Source organism: Sardina pilchardus, chromosome 5, assembly GCF_963854185.1.
Source record: "Sardina pilchardus chromosome 5, fSarPil1.1, whole genome shotgun sequence".
NCBI classification, from domain to species: domain Eukaryota; kingdom Metazoa; phylum Chordata; class Actinopteri; order Clupeiformes; family Clupeidae; genus Sardina; species Sardina pilchardus.
The window spans coordinates 33318259-33338258 of NC_084998.1; the positions used below are offsets into that span (position 1 = coordinate 33318259).

The following is a 20000-nucleotide window of genomic DNA, read 5'->3' on the forward strand; positions in this document are numbered from 1 at the left end:
AACACATTTTTCAACCTTCACCCTTCTCAAGACTGTAAATACAAACTCCCATTCTCAATACTTTATTTTTTCACTGAATCCACTGAGATATTGAATGTTTTTTTACTTTGCTTTATTTTGTTTTGTTTTTTAGAGGCAAAATGTATTTACTGTATTGTTTGTAAACAATGAATATTTCTCCTGGAGCCATAAGCTCTACCCTGAACACTGTGTTCTCTGACTGCTCAGTAGTGTTTGCATTTTGAGGGCTTTGTGAATGATCTGAAGACAGGTCTTGGGCTTGGTTTTGAGCATGTCTGTTTTGAGGTGATTGTTCAGTTTCTGAGGTTTGTCAGAGGTTCTGTGAATGTAGTTTGAGATTTGGAGTTTGTATTTAGTCTTGAGAAAAATGTGGAAGGTTTAAAAAAAACCACGCTGTTTGTGTCAATGAAACCCATTCTCAGCCACTATTATACCACTATTCAATAAAGAGAGATAGACAGAGAGAGAGAGATAGAGAGAGAGAGAGAGAGAGAGAGAGAGAGAGAGAGAGAGAGAGAGAGAGAGAGAGAGAGAGAGAGAGAGAGAGAGAGAGAGAGAGAGAGAGAGGAGGGGCAGGGGATGAGTGGAGAGGGAGAGAGAACTCTTCGTCAGTCGTAGTCATCCAGCTGCATGATTGACAGGTATCTCTCAGGGCTGCCTGAACACTGCCGTGGGTTTCGATGACGAAATACACTGATAAAAGTTGCAACTAAAAAGTTTACCTTCAAATTTAGAAATATAAAATTGACACCAATGTGCATGTGTGCGCTAGACATCATTAAGCCGCAGTAAAAGTCAGACCTCATTTATGCAGGTCCAGGACTCGGGCCTGGTGAGTTTGACAACTTAATTCCACCAGACAGGGAAATGCCGTCCATTTGTTCTGCTTATGTAATGCACCTAACAAAATAAATTGCACAATGCACTAATACCTTTGGGTCTTCTCTAATAGGGATGTGGTGCGCTTCCAGTAAGTGGAGCCACTATCTGTATCGGTAGTGAATTGGGCCTTTGTGATTTGTGGACAGTTCTATAACTCCATGACCATAGTAAATCTTATACGACTCCATTACAGGAGTCGCCATTCAAAGTGGACCTAATTTGTTATGTCTTTCTGTGCCATTTTCTCACAGAGAAAAAACAAGTCTGATAAATATTTGTTGCAGTTTGTTGAAGGTCACAGCTCTAAAATTACAGACATAGTAGTGTGTCACAAATGAAAGTTTTGCTAACATATGCCCAATATAAGCTCCTTTCTCTACTTCAAAGTCAAAGAATACACAAAACAAAAAGAAATGACATACAATTATAAAAATGATAAGGCCTGACTCACCTGCGTGCCTGTAACCTAGCAACCTTTTCTATAGGAAGTTGTCACCACAGCTTGGATGGCAAACCACAATCTTAGAGTTGTTAGCCTAAAGATCATCTGTCCACCTCTTAGATGTTTACAGCGAGCGTTCTGTACTAATATTTATGTCGTTAAGTTGTCTCACCAAAGAAATACTGTAGGAAGACAGTGTTGTATCTTTCATTACAGTGGCTATTATGACAAAATGTCTAATTTGTATTTTTGCACTGTCAGATTTGTACTGTTGAATTCTATCTGGTGATACTTTCTACCAAACAATCAACTGTATTGAGTACGGAAGATTAAGATAATCTTCCATCACTCTCAATTTCCACAACCTTTTTCAGAGCTTATATGCTCTATTAAACCATCTCAAACAACATTTACTGAGTGACCTTTGACCTACCAAAGAAGTGCACCACAAAGCCGTTGTTGTAGCCGTAGATGTTGGTGGCGGGGTCAGACTGGAACTGGACGGTGACGTCGGCCATGGAGGTGTAGAGCTTGAAGCGCGGCAGCGCTCCACTGTACTGGCCCAGGATGTTGGCCGTCAGGTCGTCCCCGTCGTAGAACGTCAGCATGTCGTTTTTACCAAGATGGAGGCTGCGCACAAAGACACAAAAAACGACAAAGACAGAGGCATAAATAAATCGGTATGTAAGTATGTGATATACTGTATATCGACATGAAGTAACTTAAGCCATGGAGGTGCTCAGTGATATTTTCGGTGTCATCCCTGAACCCCACCTTTTCATTAAGGCTCCTGTGTTATTGTATGCTGTGCACTACACAAAAGTCATATCTGTTGTTGTACAAACAGACACTTCACCCAAAATCTTCACATTACTTCCCAGATAGCAAAACTGCACTGGGACGGAACTGGGCCACATGTACCACAACATTCGGCACGGATCTTTATAATGGACCTGATCCGGCGTCCAAACGCACATCGGTCCAAAATTGTTTTGAATCTGTTTGACGGATTTGCGGCAGATATGAACTTGCACTCGTCCAGGTCCGTCCCAGATAGCAAAACACACCTACCACGACATCCGGCATGGATCTGAATAGTGGACCTGATCCGGCATCCAAACGCACATCGGTCCAAAATTGTTTTGGATCCGTTTAACTGATCTGGTGGCAATAAGGGCTAAGACTGCTCCCAACAAACAAGATAACGTCCCGGCGATGATTCAGAGCATTTTAAAAAACGTATTTTGTTACTGCGACGTAAAAAGAGGAAAAATCGAATTTCACCCAATTACCTGTTCACCGTTTAGCATTTGAGCGATGTAGAGTACCGAAGTCAATCTGTCACGAAGTGTGTGGCGTTAGGAGACTGTGTATGTGAGTGAAACAGCTGTCAACATTGTTAAGCAGTAACTGGTATGCAGTAATGATTTGCAATTCCGTCTAGTATTTCATGTCACACACTTATTTATCTTACCTGTGAATGCGGCTTGGAGATTGATGATCACGTCCAGAAGAATAATAATTGGTTTAGTTAGCTGGATATTTATACCCGGTTAGGTCTAATACTTTCACGACTACGGTGTATTTCCCCCCTAATCAATTACTAAGTCAATGGTCATATCTGGTAATGTTGTTGTTCAAAACATCAGTGGAGTAGGTTAGCCTATAAGCTAAAATGTCCCAACCACATTGTTTGTTTCAAAATTCAAAACTAATATTTGCAATGCATGCTGGGAAGCAAACAAAGCAAACAAACAAGCAAACAAAGTAGGCCTACACAAAATATAATTAAAGTTATCAGAGAATGTCTAGGTTATATTTTATATCTAAACCATGAGGTTTATAAAGTCATAAAATTGTGATAAGCATCCTTAATTCTTCTGCAAAGTTTTTTATAGTGGTGACCAGTTGGGGATGTTGTGAATGTCTGCTTAAAGTCATATGTGATATGGGACCTGCATTGCAGATCCGTACCACACACAAGAAGCGGACCCGTACCACACATAAGAGGCGGAACCGCATTGCAGATCCGTACCACACACAATAGGGCTCGGGCACACGACTTGCATTCCAGGAATATTGCCGCCATGTTGGTAGCGCACTGAACGTGATGTCCATTCATTCAGATGCAGAAGACAAGAAGCAGAAATATAGTATTAGCTGTGCTGTGCCCGCAAAGTTTTCACGTCATGATCCCGAGCCCTATAAGCGGACCCGTACCACACATAAGAGGCGGAACTGTATTGCAGATCCGTACCACACACAGTAAGCGAACCTGTACAGGTCCGCTTCTTGTGTGTGGTACGGATCTGCAATACAGGTCCGCTTATTGTGTGTGGTACGGGTCTGCTTCTTGTGTGTGGCAGAGCCATAGAGAGAGCAGAGAGAGTTGCGACACGCTTTGATGTAGCCGCCACGCGATCAAAAGTTCCAAAAAACCTGCGCTGAATGGCTGAATTCCAGGAGGGTGGGATGTACTTCTAGATGCTGGAAGGTGTAATAAATTAACTCATTAACTACTGACCAAGAGATTGGCTGTAAATAGTTCCAAAAGTCCCATAACGAGGAAATAGCCTGGAAAAAGCACTGCCATTTTTTCCTACGGAGGTCTATGGGAGTGTCGCCACTCTGTTTTATCTACCGCTCTGGTGTGTGGTATACGGATCTGCAATTCATGGGTTTCATCAGGTCCCTTTCCACAGGTGTATAAAATGAAGCACCTTGATTATCAATGCAGACTGCATGGTGATTGATACACCTGTGCAAAGGGACCTGATGAAACCCATGAATACGGGTCTGCCTCTTGTGTGTGGTACGGGTCTGCTTCTTGTGTGTGGTATGGATCTGCAATACGGGTCCTTTTATTGTGTGTGTGTGGCACGGGTCCTCTTATTCTGTGTTGTACGGATCTGCAATACGGGTCCGCCTCTTGTGTGTGGTACGGGTCCGCTTCTTGTGTGTGGTACGGATCTGCAATATGGTTCTGTTTATTGTGTGTGCCACGGGTCCGCTTATTCTGTGTTGTACGGAACTGCAATTCGGGTCCGCTTATTGTGTGTGGGCCACATCTGGCCCACAGTCAGATACCGTAGGTCCGCTACATACGGATCTAAAGGCTTTCATGCGGATCCGGCCCAAAGGAAATTGCTATCTGGGTTATCAGGCCTTTATGCCTAATACCTTATGCCTAATACCTCCCATGCAAGGCCTGTTTGCCATGCAGCTCAGTTCAAGTTCAGTTATCCAGAAAAATAAACAGTGTTGACCTCACACGGCAGTCTAACACAAGCATCCTGCAGAGAGCATGATGCCAGCTTAAACAGGGCTTCTGCTGTCATGACTACATTCATTTCCTGTGTATTAGCCGCATTGTTCATAACAGTGTTTTATGCAAGTTAAAAGAAACTAAACCATATTAACTGCCCCCATGTATTAGCCTCATAGCTGAAGACATTTTGCAAAGTCAATGTATAAGCTGTGGCTAATAGTTGGGAAATTACGGCATCGCTGGACAATGACCCAAGAACTGGGTGAACTTGTCCCCTTGATACACATTTCATTTGCAATCAAGCGATACATAGATGGACAGAGCTCACGGAGAGCTTCCCTTCAGAAACAGCCAGCCAGAGCAAATTCTAAATGACTGTATATTAACTTTGCTCTCTTAAAAGGACGTTTAGGAAATCGGTGAAAAGTGCCGCTCGCCTCGACTGGTCTCTCTCAGGATGGCTGAGTTTTAACGCGTGCTGCACTGGCCTTGAGAGGAGATGAACGCTGATAGCAACTTATGGCTCATTTCTCTTAGGGAGTGACAGAGCAGCCGATGAACCGCCAACGTCTGTTTGAGGTGAAGGAGGAGGGGAAGAGATGGAGAGAGAGAGATGGAGAGATGGAGAGATGGAGAGATGAAGAGATGGAGTGACAGAGAGATGAAGCGATGGAGAGATGGAGAGGAGGACATACGGTCGCCAGGTAACGGAGAGCCTTGATCTCAAGGAAGAGGATGAACACCATCATGTCGGTGGCCGTGTGTGTGTGTGTGTGTGTGTGTGTGTGTGTGCGTCTGTGTGTCTGTGTGTCTGTGTGTTTGTGTGTGTTTGTTTATTTAAAGGATTCGGTGAGGACAGAGAGTGTTTAATGCTACTGGACAGTCAGACAGGCGCATGCAGTTTGGACCAGCTCTAAGGAGTTGGATCAGGGAGCAGAACAGGGAGGCTTGGGTGCATTGGTGTGTGTGTAAGCACATCCCCACACACACACGCACACACACACACACACACACACACACACACACTCAGCGGTGTGTGTAAGCACAGACCCTGCGGTACCTATCAATCACGTGCCCACCAAATCGTCTCGGGAGCCACTCGCTACACTCGCTCCGCAAATCTCCAAATTGCATTTGTGCAAACGGAAAAACATTCCCTGCGGAGCACACCAGGAGGGCCGGATCCCAGCGTCTCACAGCCAGGTGTGAACCCAAGTCAAGTGTTGCATATGACAGCCCCCCACCTCTACACACACGCAAGCATGCGCGCACGCATTCACACGCACGAGCACGAGCACACGCACACACACACGCACATGCACACGCACACGCACACGCACACACACGCGCGCACGCACACAGAGTCTCCATCCCTCTCCTTACAGACAGGACCTTTTTAAAAAACGATCGTGAGGATTCCCTCGCTTCCTTCACGGAGATTAATGCCCCCGCACGGCTGCTCTGGCGGCAAATCACTTTCCTAATCTGTGGCCTGGGAGCGCCGTGACGGGGTGGGGTGGGGTGGTCTGTGGCCTTGGCAGGGGCGGCGGGTGGAGCGAGGGGTGGAGGCTGCTTCACACCACCCTGGAGAGCAGAGGGCGAGCAATCAGCCTGTTCCTCTGATGCTCTTGCAATAGCTGGCCGGGTGAAGTCATTTGCATGCACTACAGAGTGAGCGCATGTAAGAGGATATGGGCATTGGGCAGCCAGAAAGAGTCATGCAATCAGAGGGGTTTATATAGAAATACTAATACATTCACTCTTTTCTTCTCTTTCTCTTTCTGTGTCTCTCTCTCTCCCTCTCCTCCTAATCTCACTCCTATAGAAATCTCTCTTCCTCTCTGATTAAGACTCACTCCTCCTCCTACAGAAATCTCTCCCAGTCGCTCTTACACATACCCTTCAGAAATAATAATATCAATACACTATACACAATGCAATGTAATGTCAAAAGAATACATTAATGTTGCATAAGATGGCACAGACACACAAACAGACACACAGACACAGACACACAGACACAGACACACACACACACACACACACACACACACACACACACACACACACATAGATGTCTATATTAGACTCCACATCTGTGTTGTTTTGCTAGGTTGTCCTCATTAATTGCTGACCCTCAGACTTGACGATAGTGTGTGTTAATTGCTCATGTCATTACGGCTCCGACAGCGATCTTCCCTGCACAGGTGTGACCCCCCCGCAGGTGTGTTAGCCGCCGCCTGTGCCGCCTCACAGCTGAGCTCATCCCTAATGAGTGCGGGCAACCCCTTTGGTTTCCGTTAAATCAATTAATCAGCCGTCGTTATGCACTCCGCTCCTCTGTAATTACCAGTTGAATGATACGGCACAGGGTGATGTGGAGGGAGTGTGTGTGTGTGTGTGTGTGTATGTGTATGTGTATGTGTGTGAGTGTCTGTGTCTGTGTGTGTGTTTGTGTATGTGATTGTGTGAGAGAGAGCAAGAGAAAGAGTGTGTGTGTATGTGAGCATGTCACTGTGTGTGTGTGTGTGTGTATGTGTGGGTGCTCATTAGTAAAGAGAATCAGGGGGCCGCACCCCTGTCATTAGCTCACTGCACCCCCCATCCCGTCTACACAACCACGACCACACCGCAGAGTACACACTCTTTCTCTGGGACAGGAAGTGAAGCATGCTGGGAATGATATGGGTGAAGTGCCCATGTGACTGAGTGATGGTGCTTCAGCTTACAGATACAGACAGACAGGGAGGGAGCTGATGAATATTACACAAGCCATGCTACGCTGAAGAACAACAACCAAGATCACAACACACACTCTGAACAGGACACTTATAGTAATGGAGGGCCAATAATACATTTGTAGACTAAATTACTGCATAGTCTGCATAGTCTGCTTTTTATGTCTCTCTCTTTCTTCCTTATTTCATATGCTCATTTGTTCATTTCTTTCTTTCTTCTTTCCTGTGCTGCAGAGAGGTGTGTGTATGTGTGTGTGTGAGTGAGTGATGAGAGCTGAAATCTGAGTGGTCCCCATGCTGTGGTTTTTAAAGGCCCGTCTTGACTGACGTGGAAACTATGGAGCTCTTCCACACCATGGCTCTGTATGTGTGTGTGTGTGTGTGTGTGTGTGTGTGTGTGTGTGTGTGTGTGTGTGTGTGTGTGTGTGTGTGTGTGTGTGTGTGTGTGTGTGTGTGTAACAAGGTTCAATGATAATGGTCCTTATGTTGTCACTGGACTAATGTGCTCGTTTGGAGCGGGCTGCTGCCAAGTAGGTTTCCGGTGGCCACGGAGCCACACACACAGGAGGACTGACCCGCAGGGCACACACACACACACACACACACACACACACACACACACACACACACACGCCAATCTGTCACCGTAAATCTGCTATCCTCTAGACAGAGCCAGGGTGTATGTGTGAGTGTGGGAGGGAGAGTGTGTGTATGTGTATGTGTATGTGATAGAGTGTTTGAATATGAATGTGTGTGTGTGTGTGTGTGTGTTTCAGTATGTCATTGTCTTCAGTGACAGAGACATTGAGATAGAGAAAGAGATGATGGGAGAGATACACACACACACTCTCTCACACACACACACACACACACAGATATCTCCTATGGCACCTGCTGCACAGAGAGCAAGCAAGTGTGTGTGTGTGTGTGTGTGTGTGTGTGTGTGTGTGTAACAGAGGGGATAATGAGAGTGAGAGTGATATATATATATATATATATAGAGAGAGAGAGAGAGAGAGAGAGAGAGAGAGAGAGAGAGCGAGAGAGAGAGGGGGGAGGGTGGGAGGGAGAGAGATAGAGAGAGGAAGGAATAAAGGAGAGGAAGGCGCATATTCCCGAGAGAGAGGAAGGAAGGAACGTATTTACAGTAAGAGAGAGAGGAAGTAGAGTATTTAAGAGAGATAGAAAGAGAGAGAAAGAGGGAGGAAGTAGAGTATCTAATACAGAGAGAGAAAGAGGGAGGAAGTAGAGTATCTAATACAGAGAGAGAGAGAGAGTATCTAATACAGAGAGAGAAAGAGAGTGTGTCTGTGTTGGCACCTGTTCCACAGCGCTCCCTCTCTCCCCAGCAGCCACCACTGCACTGCACACACTAATGACTGATGATGGCTTCTGACAACACCGAGCGCCATACAGCCACTCCACCATTCATCACACTAATGGGCCAAGGGATACGCCGTCACACACACACTCATGTGCACACAAACACACACACACACACACACACAAACACACACACACACACACACACACACACACTGAGAAGCTGATGAGGAAATCTTAATCAGGGCAGCTAAATTATCCAACAGCAGGGTAATCCATCCCAGCCTGACACGAGTAGGACCTCACAGCTCCCGTGTCTGGACCTGACGACACACACTGGACACACACACTACCACATTGATGACACACACTGGACACACACACTACCACATCGATGACACACACTGGACACACACACTACCACATGACGACCCGCTCTGGACACACACACACTACCACTTTAGTGGTACTTGTCCTCTTCCACTCACACTCACACCTGCACACACACACTCACAAGTATGTATGTACATACACATGCACACTCACACACACTCATAAGTATGCATACGTGCATGCATACACACACAAACACACACACGCACGTCACACACACACACACACACACTGTCTCTCTCTCCTACACGTACACTTGGATGTCCAGCATGATCCTCTTGTCCTCTTCCACGTGGATGCCCCAGATGCAGTCCTGTCCCTTGTCATAGGCCTCGGGCCAGTTGGGGGAGAGCACCACCCCAGCCGAGTCCGTGATCTCTCCACTGCAGACAGCTGAGGAGCACACACACACACACACACACACACACACACACACACACACACACACACACACAAATATAGTCACGTACACCGAAATCCAAAATCCAACCTCAAAGAGGGGCTTTCAAACACAAATGCAAACATAGTCACACACACAGTCACATGCAAACAGTCACACAAACTCACACACGCACATACACACACACACACACACACATGCGTGTACACAAACATAGTCGCACACACTAAAATCCAAAAAACTAAATGATCTAGCAGCAGGGAATGCAGAATTAAGATTTGTGTAACATTTATGTAATCTGTGTTTATGATCTAAAGGAAGATCAGGCATCAGAAGGACACTTAAACCTAACAACCACCTAATAGCCTAATGGACAATCCATTAAACTGGACTTTTATCCCTGATCCAAGATATAAAAACATTTTTAAATATCCTGAAACAGGAACTCGCATCATCATCATCACCATTCCTCCCTGACCCAGATCATGTGGTGGAACCTTAGATCCTAGAACCCTGCCCACCTCTGCATCCTGGCTCGGTCTCGTTCCACTGTGGGTTCTCTGCGTTGACACACTCGATGGTGACGGAGCCTTGCTCCAGGGTGTAGCCCGAGTCGCAGGAGAACTCCACGACTGCCCCGACCCCGAAGGACGCGTCGCTGCTGGAGAAGTTCCCGTACTTCACAAACGGCTCGTAGCAAAAGCCATGTGGGAAAGCTGACAACACACAGCATGTAGCATAGCATGTTATATCACATCATATTACACCATTATACACTGACCAACACACAACATATGTCATAATACAGATAAATCATATAAATGCATTATACATGTGCTCAGAGCAAAAGCTATTTGGAAAAGCTGACCCACACAGCACAAAGCAGATTGTATTAGCATTTATAGTAACATATACCGTCATTTTCCATCAATTAGCTGCGGCTTATACACTGATTTTGCAAGATGTCCTCAGTTATGAGGTTATCTGTACATGTGTATCACATCATATGTGACAATGTTATATGACAGTGTTATGTGACAAAATTATGGCTGACAGTCACTGCATATACAGGTGCATCTCAAAGAAATGATCTTGGAAAAGTTCATTTCTGTCCCTCACCAGAGGCACGTTCAAGTTACAGTGGTGAACATTCATGGCAAACATGTTTGCTCTGAACAGTTATATTTTGAACGATTTGGAATAAACATTCTATTGCAAGTAAACGGTAATATTTCATCCAGCTCACATCCAGCTCCATATATGTTTGTGGAGAACTACCACCTCAGCCTGTTTGCGAGTGTTCGCAGATGTTCGCCAAATGTTTGTGAATTTGAAACGCATTGCATCTCTAGGGTACCTTCATATCTGATGGCCGCTCCAGTGCAGGTCCCGGTAGCGTCTGTGGTGAAGTCCACGAACAGGTGTCGGTCGGAGCTCAGGACGCCCTCGCTGGGCAGGTATTCCACCTCGTAGGAGTCGTACAACACCGGGGAGTCGATGTTGTTCCCGTTCTTTATGAGCAGCCTGTCGTGCAGTGTGTTATGGAGGGAGGACGAGAGAGAGATACGTTATTGCAAACTTACAACAGAAACTTTCTGGACTTGTGCTCACAGATCTGTCTTCACCAGCAGGGCTATCAGCTCCATAGAAACTACACTCATTAATTAGTGATTATTCTTTTTAGCCATGTCCTTTAGACACACCAGTTGGCTTACAGAAATGCAATTAAAATGTTAAGCGTTGGCGTCCGCCTAATGAATTAGTGTGCACTGCATTGTGGTTGCTGTTGTAGGAAACCTTGTGAAGCAAGTTAAATCTTCCCTTCCACACCCCATGTCCCCCTGAGCACTGCTTTAAGTTGGAGTGTGTGTGTGTGTGTGTGTGTGTGTGTGTCTGCATCTGTGTGTGTCTGTGTGTGCACTGATGTGTGTGCTTGTGTTGTGTGTGTGTCTGTCAGTGTATGTGTGTGTGTGTGTGTGTGTGTGTGTGTGTGTGTGTGTGTGTGTGTGTGTGTGTATTTCTAAAACTTGCCCTTGAGCAGAGCTGTCACACTGCTGGCTGTCTGGACTGGAGTTGTCAACTCACAGTCTGGCCGTTGTCATGTAATTAGTGAGTGTGTGAGAGTGTGTGTGTGAGAATGTGTGAGGGCGTGTGTGAGAGGGTGTGTGTGTGAGGGGGTGTCTTTCTGCTCAGAAGGGCCATGGTGGAAGTGTGGACACTGGTAGCTGGTTACACTCACTCAGTCAGGACCGAGAGTGAAAATGAATGTTACAGTAGGTTCAATACATAATGTGCACCGAATTTACATAATACAGTCTTTAACAGTAGCCATTTTGCATTCAGAACATGTTTCAAACATGTTCCCAAACAAACACATTAAGTGGTGGACCATATGTCAGTTTAGTTCATTAACTTAAAAAAATACTATTCCCATTGGGCATCAGCAATATTCTCAGGGAAATTTAGCTTAGCAGCGCCTACAGGCTTACTGTACCAAAAATGAACCGAACCATGACTTCAAAACCAAAGTACACACCAAACCGTGACTTTTGCATAGGCTACAGTTACACCCCTAGAATTTATGACATAATGCTTCTGTCATTAAGTGTCATTCAGTTTTTGTTATGACAAGTTAGGGTTAGAGGGTTAAGTAGATACCTTCAAGTATAGCGTTGCTGATACACACATATCATTTCATTTCACTGGGGAAACTAAGCATCTGATTATGTATGCTTCCATGTCTGAGAATGCAGAGTGGTCCTGGCCCAGGTGGCCCTATCATCACTCAGCTGTTGCATCATGGTGGCGTCAGCTTACGCTGCCAAGAAGTTGTCAGCAAATCACGCAAATCATGACCACAGACTGTACAAAAAGATGGGACGATTCTATGGAACTGAGGCCAAACATTCCTCCACCATCTTGTAAAAATGTTACGTCACTTGACTTCAGTATGCTTTGCGCAGTGAGTTGAAGCAAGCACAATGGAGCAGAGAATCCAAGTCAGACACACACAAACACTCATACACTCATATACTCCCATAGTCATAGACCACTTAACAGCGTTACCTGCATCAGGCCAGGTTCACCTGTAATGTGACAGGTCTAGTAGACAGTGTTGCGTACCTGTCGTCGTCCTCGGCGAGGGCCACCTTCTCAAAGTGCACGTGGAGCCTGTGGCCCTCAGGGGCCTCCAGAACCCAGTGGCACGTCAGGTTGTTGCTGTAGTTACCTGGAAACCCCGGCGAGACCAGGCGACCCAGAGTGGCATTTTTAATCATCCCACCACATGAGGCTGGAAAAAGAGAGAGAGAGAGAAAGCGAGAGAGAGAGAGAGAGAGAGATAGAAAGAGAGAGTGGTAGATAGAGAGAGAGTGGCAGACAGAGAGAGAGAGAGGCAGATAGAGAGAAAGAGAGAGGACATGACATGTCATGAGGCTGGAGGGATGGCACTCATAAAACATGCTCTATTGTCAGTGCTGTACGGCTGCGTGTACAAAACCGCTTAGGCCTCCAGTGGAATTTCCATTTCGCAACAAGAATTCTTGGCTCAACGTTACAGTAATTTGTTTCCCCTCTTGAGTTTAGTCCCCAATGTTTTCTATGGTAGTTCTCCACTGACCTGATTAATGAGCTTACCTAGTGAGGTAGGGGTATTGGGAGAATAAAAATGAATCTGAATGTGGTTTTCAATGATTGATGGATTAAATGACTTTATTGTTTATCTGCTATTTTCCTATATATTCATTGTTTATTTTCATTAGGTAATTGCTTGAATTGATATTGTTTATTGTTTATATTGCTATTGTAGTCTGACCAACGTTTTCAATTGTTCACTGTTAAATTAATTATGTACTGTTTTTATTTGTATGTCGCTTTGGACTACCCTGGAAATCCAGAGTACTTGCGAGAGCACAAATTGAATTGTGTCCACAAGATACTCTGGCCAGGAGCAATGATGCACATTACGTTTACCCCAACCATCTGTGGCTACCAAAAAAGGTGTGGGCGAGGTCAACTGATGACCACAGCGCTACAGCTTTCGTTTTTGGTAGTGTTATCCAATTGTGTCGAAGTCCAGAATCAGTCAGAGTAATCATTAGTCGTAGTGTTGTCCAATTATGTACAGTGAGATTTTCAAATGCTTGCTTGCTTTGAGTTGGGCCATTTTCATTATTCGTGGCCAGACCCTTAATCTGACAGATTCCAGGCCAGGTTCTGGTTTACTACCAGGCTAGCTTTGGACAAAGGCGTCTGCCAAATAGCAATAAGCACTGCCATAATGCACCACTACATTCTAATGTCCCTCATTGCACCTCAATGGGCCGAGTGAGTGGGCGGAAATAGGGCCCCCACCAGCCCAGCACCAAACTCCAAGCACGAGAAACAAAATCGGGTAATGAATGCTCCTGTTATGAGTCAAACCACATGTTGTCCAAATTTACACACTTTGCGCTATTGAAAAAAGTATGGTTCATCAATCAAATATCATTTTGAAGTATTACAAATTTGTTTTCCAATTTTGAAATGAAAGGGGCGGAAATTGGTATGTTTTCATGAAACCTATTTTGGCTCTCTCTCTCTGTTTGTGTGTGCAACTGTGCATGCACGCGTGCTTGCGTGTGTGTGTGTTTTACTCTGAAACATCCGAGAAACTGTTTGTACACCAACTACACTACCCCACTGATCAGCCGTTATCTAGTTTGTCTCCTGCGGCACAAATTTATGTTTTGTTGACAACATAAATACAGAAATAGCAAACTGCATTGCTGCAAAACTTGCACAACATTGCATACTTACAATATATATGCTAATGTCACATATACATGCTAATAGGGAATGTAATGGATATTGCAAATAACAATATGTAAATATACATCAGGGCTCACAGTGATATGATGGGATACTAGCGTATTTGTTCATATTCGAGGCTATTGGCAACACGCTTATGATTCAGCCGATGAATTGATCAAGATCTCACAGCCTGCTCCAGTGGCTGAACAGATGAGAGACAGATGAGAGGACCCCTCATTATCACCTGGAGTGGACAACACCCCCCGTGTGCCCACTAGCACTGACTAGGCTACGGACACAGCCAGATACACAAGTAAGGCCTAACTACTCACAGTCTGTCCACTCCTTAAATTCATGATATCAACAACGTCAGTTTTCCTGTCAGGGTGCACCGGTGCAGGACATGATGGCTCTCAGGGCTAAAATTCTGTAGGATTTCTAGAATATTCATTGTGACATGCTGAGTTCCAAACAATACAGTACAAGTATGCTCATGTCCATATTTGATGATTTTGATTTGATTTTGTTATTGAAGTGAATTTTTAGATTAATGGGCATATGATTCCATCTGGCTACCAGTAAACTAACTACAGGGGCTATTGAGACTTATGGTATGCACGCTAGCTTTCATCCTAGACAAGTAAAAACGCACCTGAACTGACAAGTCTGTCTGGCCTCTGTGAGTTCTCCAAATATCTGACAAGACATCTAAGACATCTCGCTGACTCACTGATATCTCCGAGCGCTCCGTCTATCCTGGCTTTGGCTGATCTAATCTGGAATGATGGGGGACTTCTCCAGGGCAGGGGAACAGACAGTGGCCCAGAGACACTTTCACAGTTTAACTTTCCAGACCTGTCTTTACTCTTATTTGTGCAGTCTGGAGGTTTTTTTGATGACATGTCCCTCATACAGTAAGCGTTACTTGAGAATGGCCATTTCCCTCAAGCGTTGCCTGATTCTCGCCTGATTGTACAACACTTCATCCAAAATGATTACCTGGCATTTGGGTTCCTTCTAAAAACCATACACAACCTCTAGAACATACCCCCACACACACACACACACACACACGTGCACACACACACACACACACACACACACACACGTGCACACACACACACACACACACACACACACACACACACACACACACACACACACACACACACACACACACACACACACACACACACACACAAACACAGGCCCTTCTTACCCTGGCATTTGGGTTCTCTGCCAGTCCAGTAGGGGGTGGTAGCGTTGCGGCAGGTGAGCGAGGAGAAACCCTGGAGCTGGTAGCCAGTCAGACAGAAGAAGAAAGCCTCCCCTCCAACACTGAGACTGCTGACCGTCACCTCACCGTTGGCTGGCCTCTTTGGAAGGCCACAGCTCAGAGCAAAGGCTGAGAAGAGATACAATTGATTTGAAAATTGATTAATCATTGATGGAAAACTATACAATGACCAAGGTGATTTCAGCATGCTTCTTTCAGGTTTAGCAGGTTTGTCAAGCCTGGTGCTTCAAACAATATAAAGTGAAAACAAAAGGATTACTGGATAGCTTTATTGTTTATGATGCAAATATTGTAGATGAACATACTTTTTGTGTTACAACACATTCCTCAGAATCAGACTCCTCTGACCAATTCTGAGGAAGATGTAACATTGAAATGTTAGTCAGTCTAGACAAGGATAGACAAATGTTGAGGTTTCCAGACTGAGTTGCATTGCGAAATCAAATCTCCGGCAGATCAGGCTGGGTTTACCCAGTCTAAGTAGTATGTATTTGTGTGCTATTTATTGCTACCTGAGGTCTACTCTGCAATGTAGCTTTAATGGTTTCTCTCACTGTTGTAAGTTGCTTCATATAAAAGCGTCTGCTAACTGAACAAATATAGATGTATTTTATTGACTAAGACAAAAACATTTGATGCCATGACAGAGCAAATGTCAATAACCTCTTCACACAGGAAAGTGTTTTCACGGTAGTGCTTCAAATAAACTTGCTTCCCTGCAGTGGTGTTAAGTGAGAAACCACGATCCTCGATGTCGACACTTCACTGCCTGGACGCAGCATCAGTGTCATGTGTGAAGACAGACAGACAGACAGACAGACAGACAGACAGACAGACGGACAGACAGGCTACTGCTCCCAGGGCTGGTGTTCCTCTGGTTCTCTTAAATGGAGTCAGGCTGAGCAGAGGGCAGCGAATGTTAGTTCGCCAGGTTGACAGATCGACGTGGCCTTGTCAGGAATGGAGGCTCTAAAGAAACACGCCCCCTCCCCATCCTTCATCCTACGCAGGGCCTGCACCTCCTCTGGTATGCCTCGGCTGCTTCAGTGAAAGAATATAATGATTGGGTCAATTAGGCTACAATGCGTTTAAGTGTAGCTGCTTCTATATAAATAAATGTGACTTGACTTGACTTGATGTCAGCTACACTGCTTTAAGCTCCCATATTTACAGTAATGTTTACAAAGCACAGGCAGTGTTTCGCCCCTGCAGGGTCTTCCTCAGGCAAATGGTTGCCTGAATGGATGCCTCAGCTGCTTGCCCAGGTTTATAGCTTAACAGGCGGGCTGCACCAGGCACGTGCTGTAGCTCAAGCGATCCGTTCACTCTGACTTGTACTTTGCACCTTGTCCAGCATTTCAATTAGGGCCCCAGATCTTCAGTTCACACGCCTAAATGCCACATGCTGATTAGAGACGCCATTTGATATTCTATATGGTACGCAGTGGCAGTCACTGACCCCAGCAGCATAATCAACCTCACAGCATTTTACTTTTTTTTTTTTTTTTTTTGGAAGGGGGGGTTAATTGATTATACAATTAGATGAGACACATGACTGAATCCTTTTAAATGTCATTTTTAAACACTTGCTTGAGAATATTTGGTCCTTGATTTGGTGTTTTAAGATCAACACTGAGTAATGGCCTAATCAAGAATTCCAAACATATTCAAAGTTCTTAATCACCACGTTTCAAGTCCCGCTCAGTAAACGCCCTCTTCCTTTCTCGCCACCTCATGAATAAAGACCAACACTAAAAATCAGTTTTAAGCTTTTAAACTCCACTATTGCTTCTAATGGACAATAAAACAAAACCCCCCCTCCCTCTCAAGCACATCCCACCGAAAAAAAGGCACCTTTCCAATTGTAGTTAACATCACAAGGATTGAATATACTCCAACAAGAGCAAACACTACAGACTGGACTTGACAAACGTCTTTTGAAGGATGAATCAATGTGCTGTATCAGTATCATCTGCTGAAAGTGCCATTTGCTGATTTGGTGCCATAAAAAGATTAACTGGTCATAATAAGACCCATTTCCAAAGCACCAAGCTCCATTTTATTTGTTTGCTGCCTTGACCACTTCTTAGCTGTGGACAAATCTCCTACTAACAGACTGTTATGGTCTGATTTATATACTGCTAGTGAATTGTGCCATTTGTTGTTGCACCATTGGTGTGGCTTCAGGCTATTGTAGCAGCATTGATTTTCACTTTACCAGGCTCTCTCTCTCTCTCTCTCTCTCTCTCTCTCTCTCTCTCCCTCTCTCCCTCTCTCCCGCCCTCACAGGCCCAGAGCCTGGTAAATTCAACCTCTGTGATGAAAAGGGCTTCTTTTCCGCATCAGTAAATCGGCGAGCCGTGCCGGCAGAGGAGAGGGAGGCCGACCAGGCACCCTTGATCACCCATTGAGATACGACTGCAGCTCTATTGCATCCAACCCCACCGTTGTCATTATAACTTTAATGGGCCGCCATTTCCACTCATCCACCCCCATCCCAACCCCACCCCACCCCAGCACTGTGCTAACCGCTGGAGGCATCGCTTAATGTCGCAACAATCTCACAGGAATTAAGAAAGCGCCGTTCGCTGGCTGTCATTTCCACAGCGCCTGGGTGCTTTCCCGCCCATAAAGCCTGATTGTTTCGCTATTACACGTAATGAGAGAGTTGGAGAACAGTGGGGGCAATTGGGATGCTGTGGGGCTGCAGACAGCACACACTAATGGAAGGGCCTCTGTTGTTATTTGCCAACAGGAGGGAAATAGTGTCTTGTGTATTAGCCTCCCTGGGTCAACAATGTCTCAGAGGAAGATACTGAGGAAAACAAGCCAAAGTTGAGTGGAGATTTTTTTGTAAAATCTCATTACAGAGACTTATGGACATTATAAGCATGTGTGTATATATATATATATATATATATGTGTGTGTGTGTGTGTGTGTGTACATATGGACAAAGTATGCTGTTGAATAGGGGGGTGAGGCTGGATGTTTATTCTGCCTCACAGGGCAGCTACACCAGGCGCGTAACTGAAGCGTTACGTTTGCGTATGCGTATGTTGCAGTGCAGTTAATAATCACTATAATCAATGGGAGTAACTACACCAGACGCAACAGTGGCGCGTACATTAAAAGAAAATAGACTAGTCTACTAAAATGGATTTTACAGTACGTGTCGCGAACGGAACGTTTCAGTTACACGCCTGGCCTGGTGTAGCTCCCCTGTTAGAAAACAGGATGGAACACTCTGCTTGGACTACATGTACGGCGAGTCCTTTGCCCCTGGCGCAGCCTACTGTACATTACTACTACTCCTGTTCTGTGTGCACCATGTGTGCTGAGTTTTCCACTATTCACAAACTGTCCCACAAGACCTAGAGCGGGATGTAACTGTGCTCTGCCTCCTCTGTATGTACCATGTGTGCTGAGTTTTGCGTGTGCTCAAGCACCTTAATGAGCTCTTAGATCGATGTGCGTGTGCGTCTCTCTGACATTTGAATGACCCTGTGTATCGGCATCTTGTCTTACCAAAACTTTTCAGGCTACCACGCAAGCCAGATGAGCAGGTCTCGACATGAATGGTTACCTGTTCAAATCTAAAAAAATAATCATTCAAAATTCAAACTCTAATAGGACTCTATCATTCTAAACTTAACTGAAATATATCTAAGAAAGTGAGTGCAAATCAATGTAAATGAAGGTCCTACTCTTACGTATATTCTTGTATAATGTGAAATGGTGTGAATAGTGTGAAATAGCGTGGACATAAACGTCATGTTCGTTCTCCCGCCGACTAGCTTTTCCCTCATGATGAACCTGCCACACTTCCTGTCAATCTACATTGTCCTCCTGCAGGTGTGTCTTGGCTTGTATTGGAAGAACCAGCAGGGGAAGACGACATTAAATAAACAAAAAGTAAGTAATTGGCCCCAACACCCTGGTGTAAAACAGTGCTTCATTCCATCATTGAGGACATCCCTCCTCGGGGGCAAAGAAGATGAGGTCTTTTTACAAATGTCTTCTTATTGTAGAGACATCATTGTGATATGCACTGCGAATGAATAGCACGTGGTATTGTACCTCTCAGGCGAGGGCTTCACTATTGATCCAGCTGCGCTCCACACATTTGTTCTGGACTGGCAGAGGGAAGCCGCTGAGTTCCTGTAAGTATCACTAAAGACTTCCTGTCAGCGCTGTCGTGGGGGCTCAGTGATGAGGTGAGCGCTGGCGCAGTCTGATTTTCCCTGAACAGGCTTTATCGAGCGCCTGACCATTACGAGCGTGTGTTTAACCTGCCCGCGTCCATATCGATACACCACAGGCCCCGTTGTGTTACGGCTCCCCTCTCTCCTTCCTGACTTCTCTCTCTCTTCCCCCCACACGCCGAGATCAATACTGATCTTTGCAAGTGATGTTTTCAGCTGGAGAGTCCTGGGGTGGAGACCGT

General features: G+C 45.2%; 1 protein-coding gene across 1 annotated transcript in view; it reads right to left on the bottom strand.

Annotated features, from left to right (window-relative positions):
- sez6a (seizure related 6 homolog a) overlaps window positions 1-20000 on the bottom strand; it is a 53721-nt gene that overhangs the window by 7776 nt on the left and 25945 nt on the right. Inside the window, exons 4-9 of the mRNA XM_062537532.1 lie at window positions 15478-15663; window positions 12591-12759; window positions 10825-10991; window positions 9989-10183; window positions 9322-9460; window positions 1779-1975 (exon numbers count right to left, since the gene is read on the bottom strand). Of these exons, the coding sequence (XP_062393516.1) occupies window positions 1779-1975; window positions 9322-9460; window positions 9989-10183; window positions 10825-10991; window positions 12591-12759; window positions 15478-15663 (1053 nt within the window). The remainder of the gene's footprint in view (window positions 1-1778; window positions 1976-9321; window positions 9461-9988; window positions 10184-10824; window positions 10992-12590; window positions 12760-15477; window positions 15664-20000) is intronic.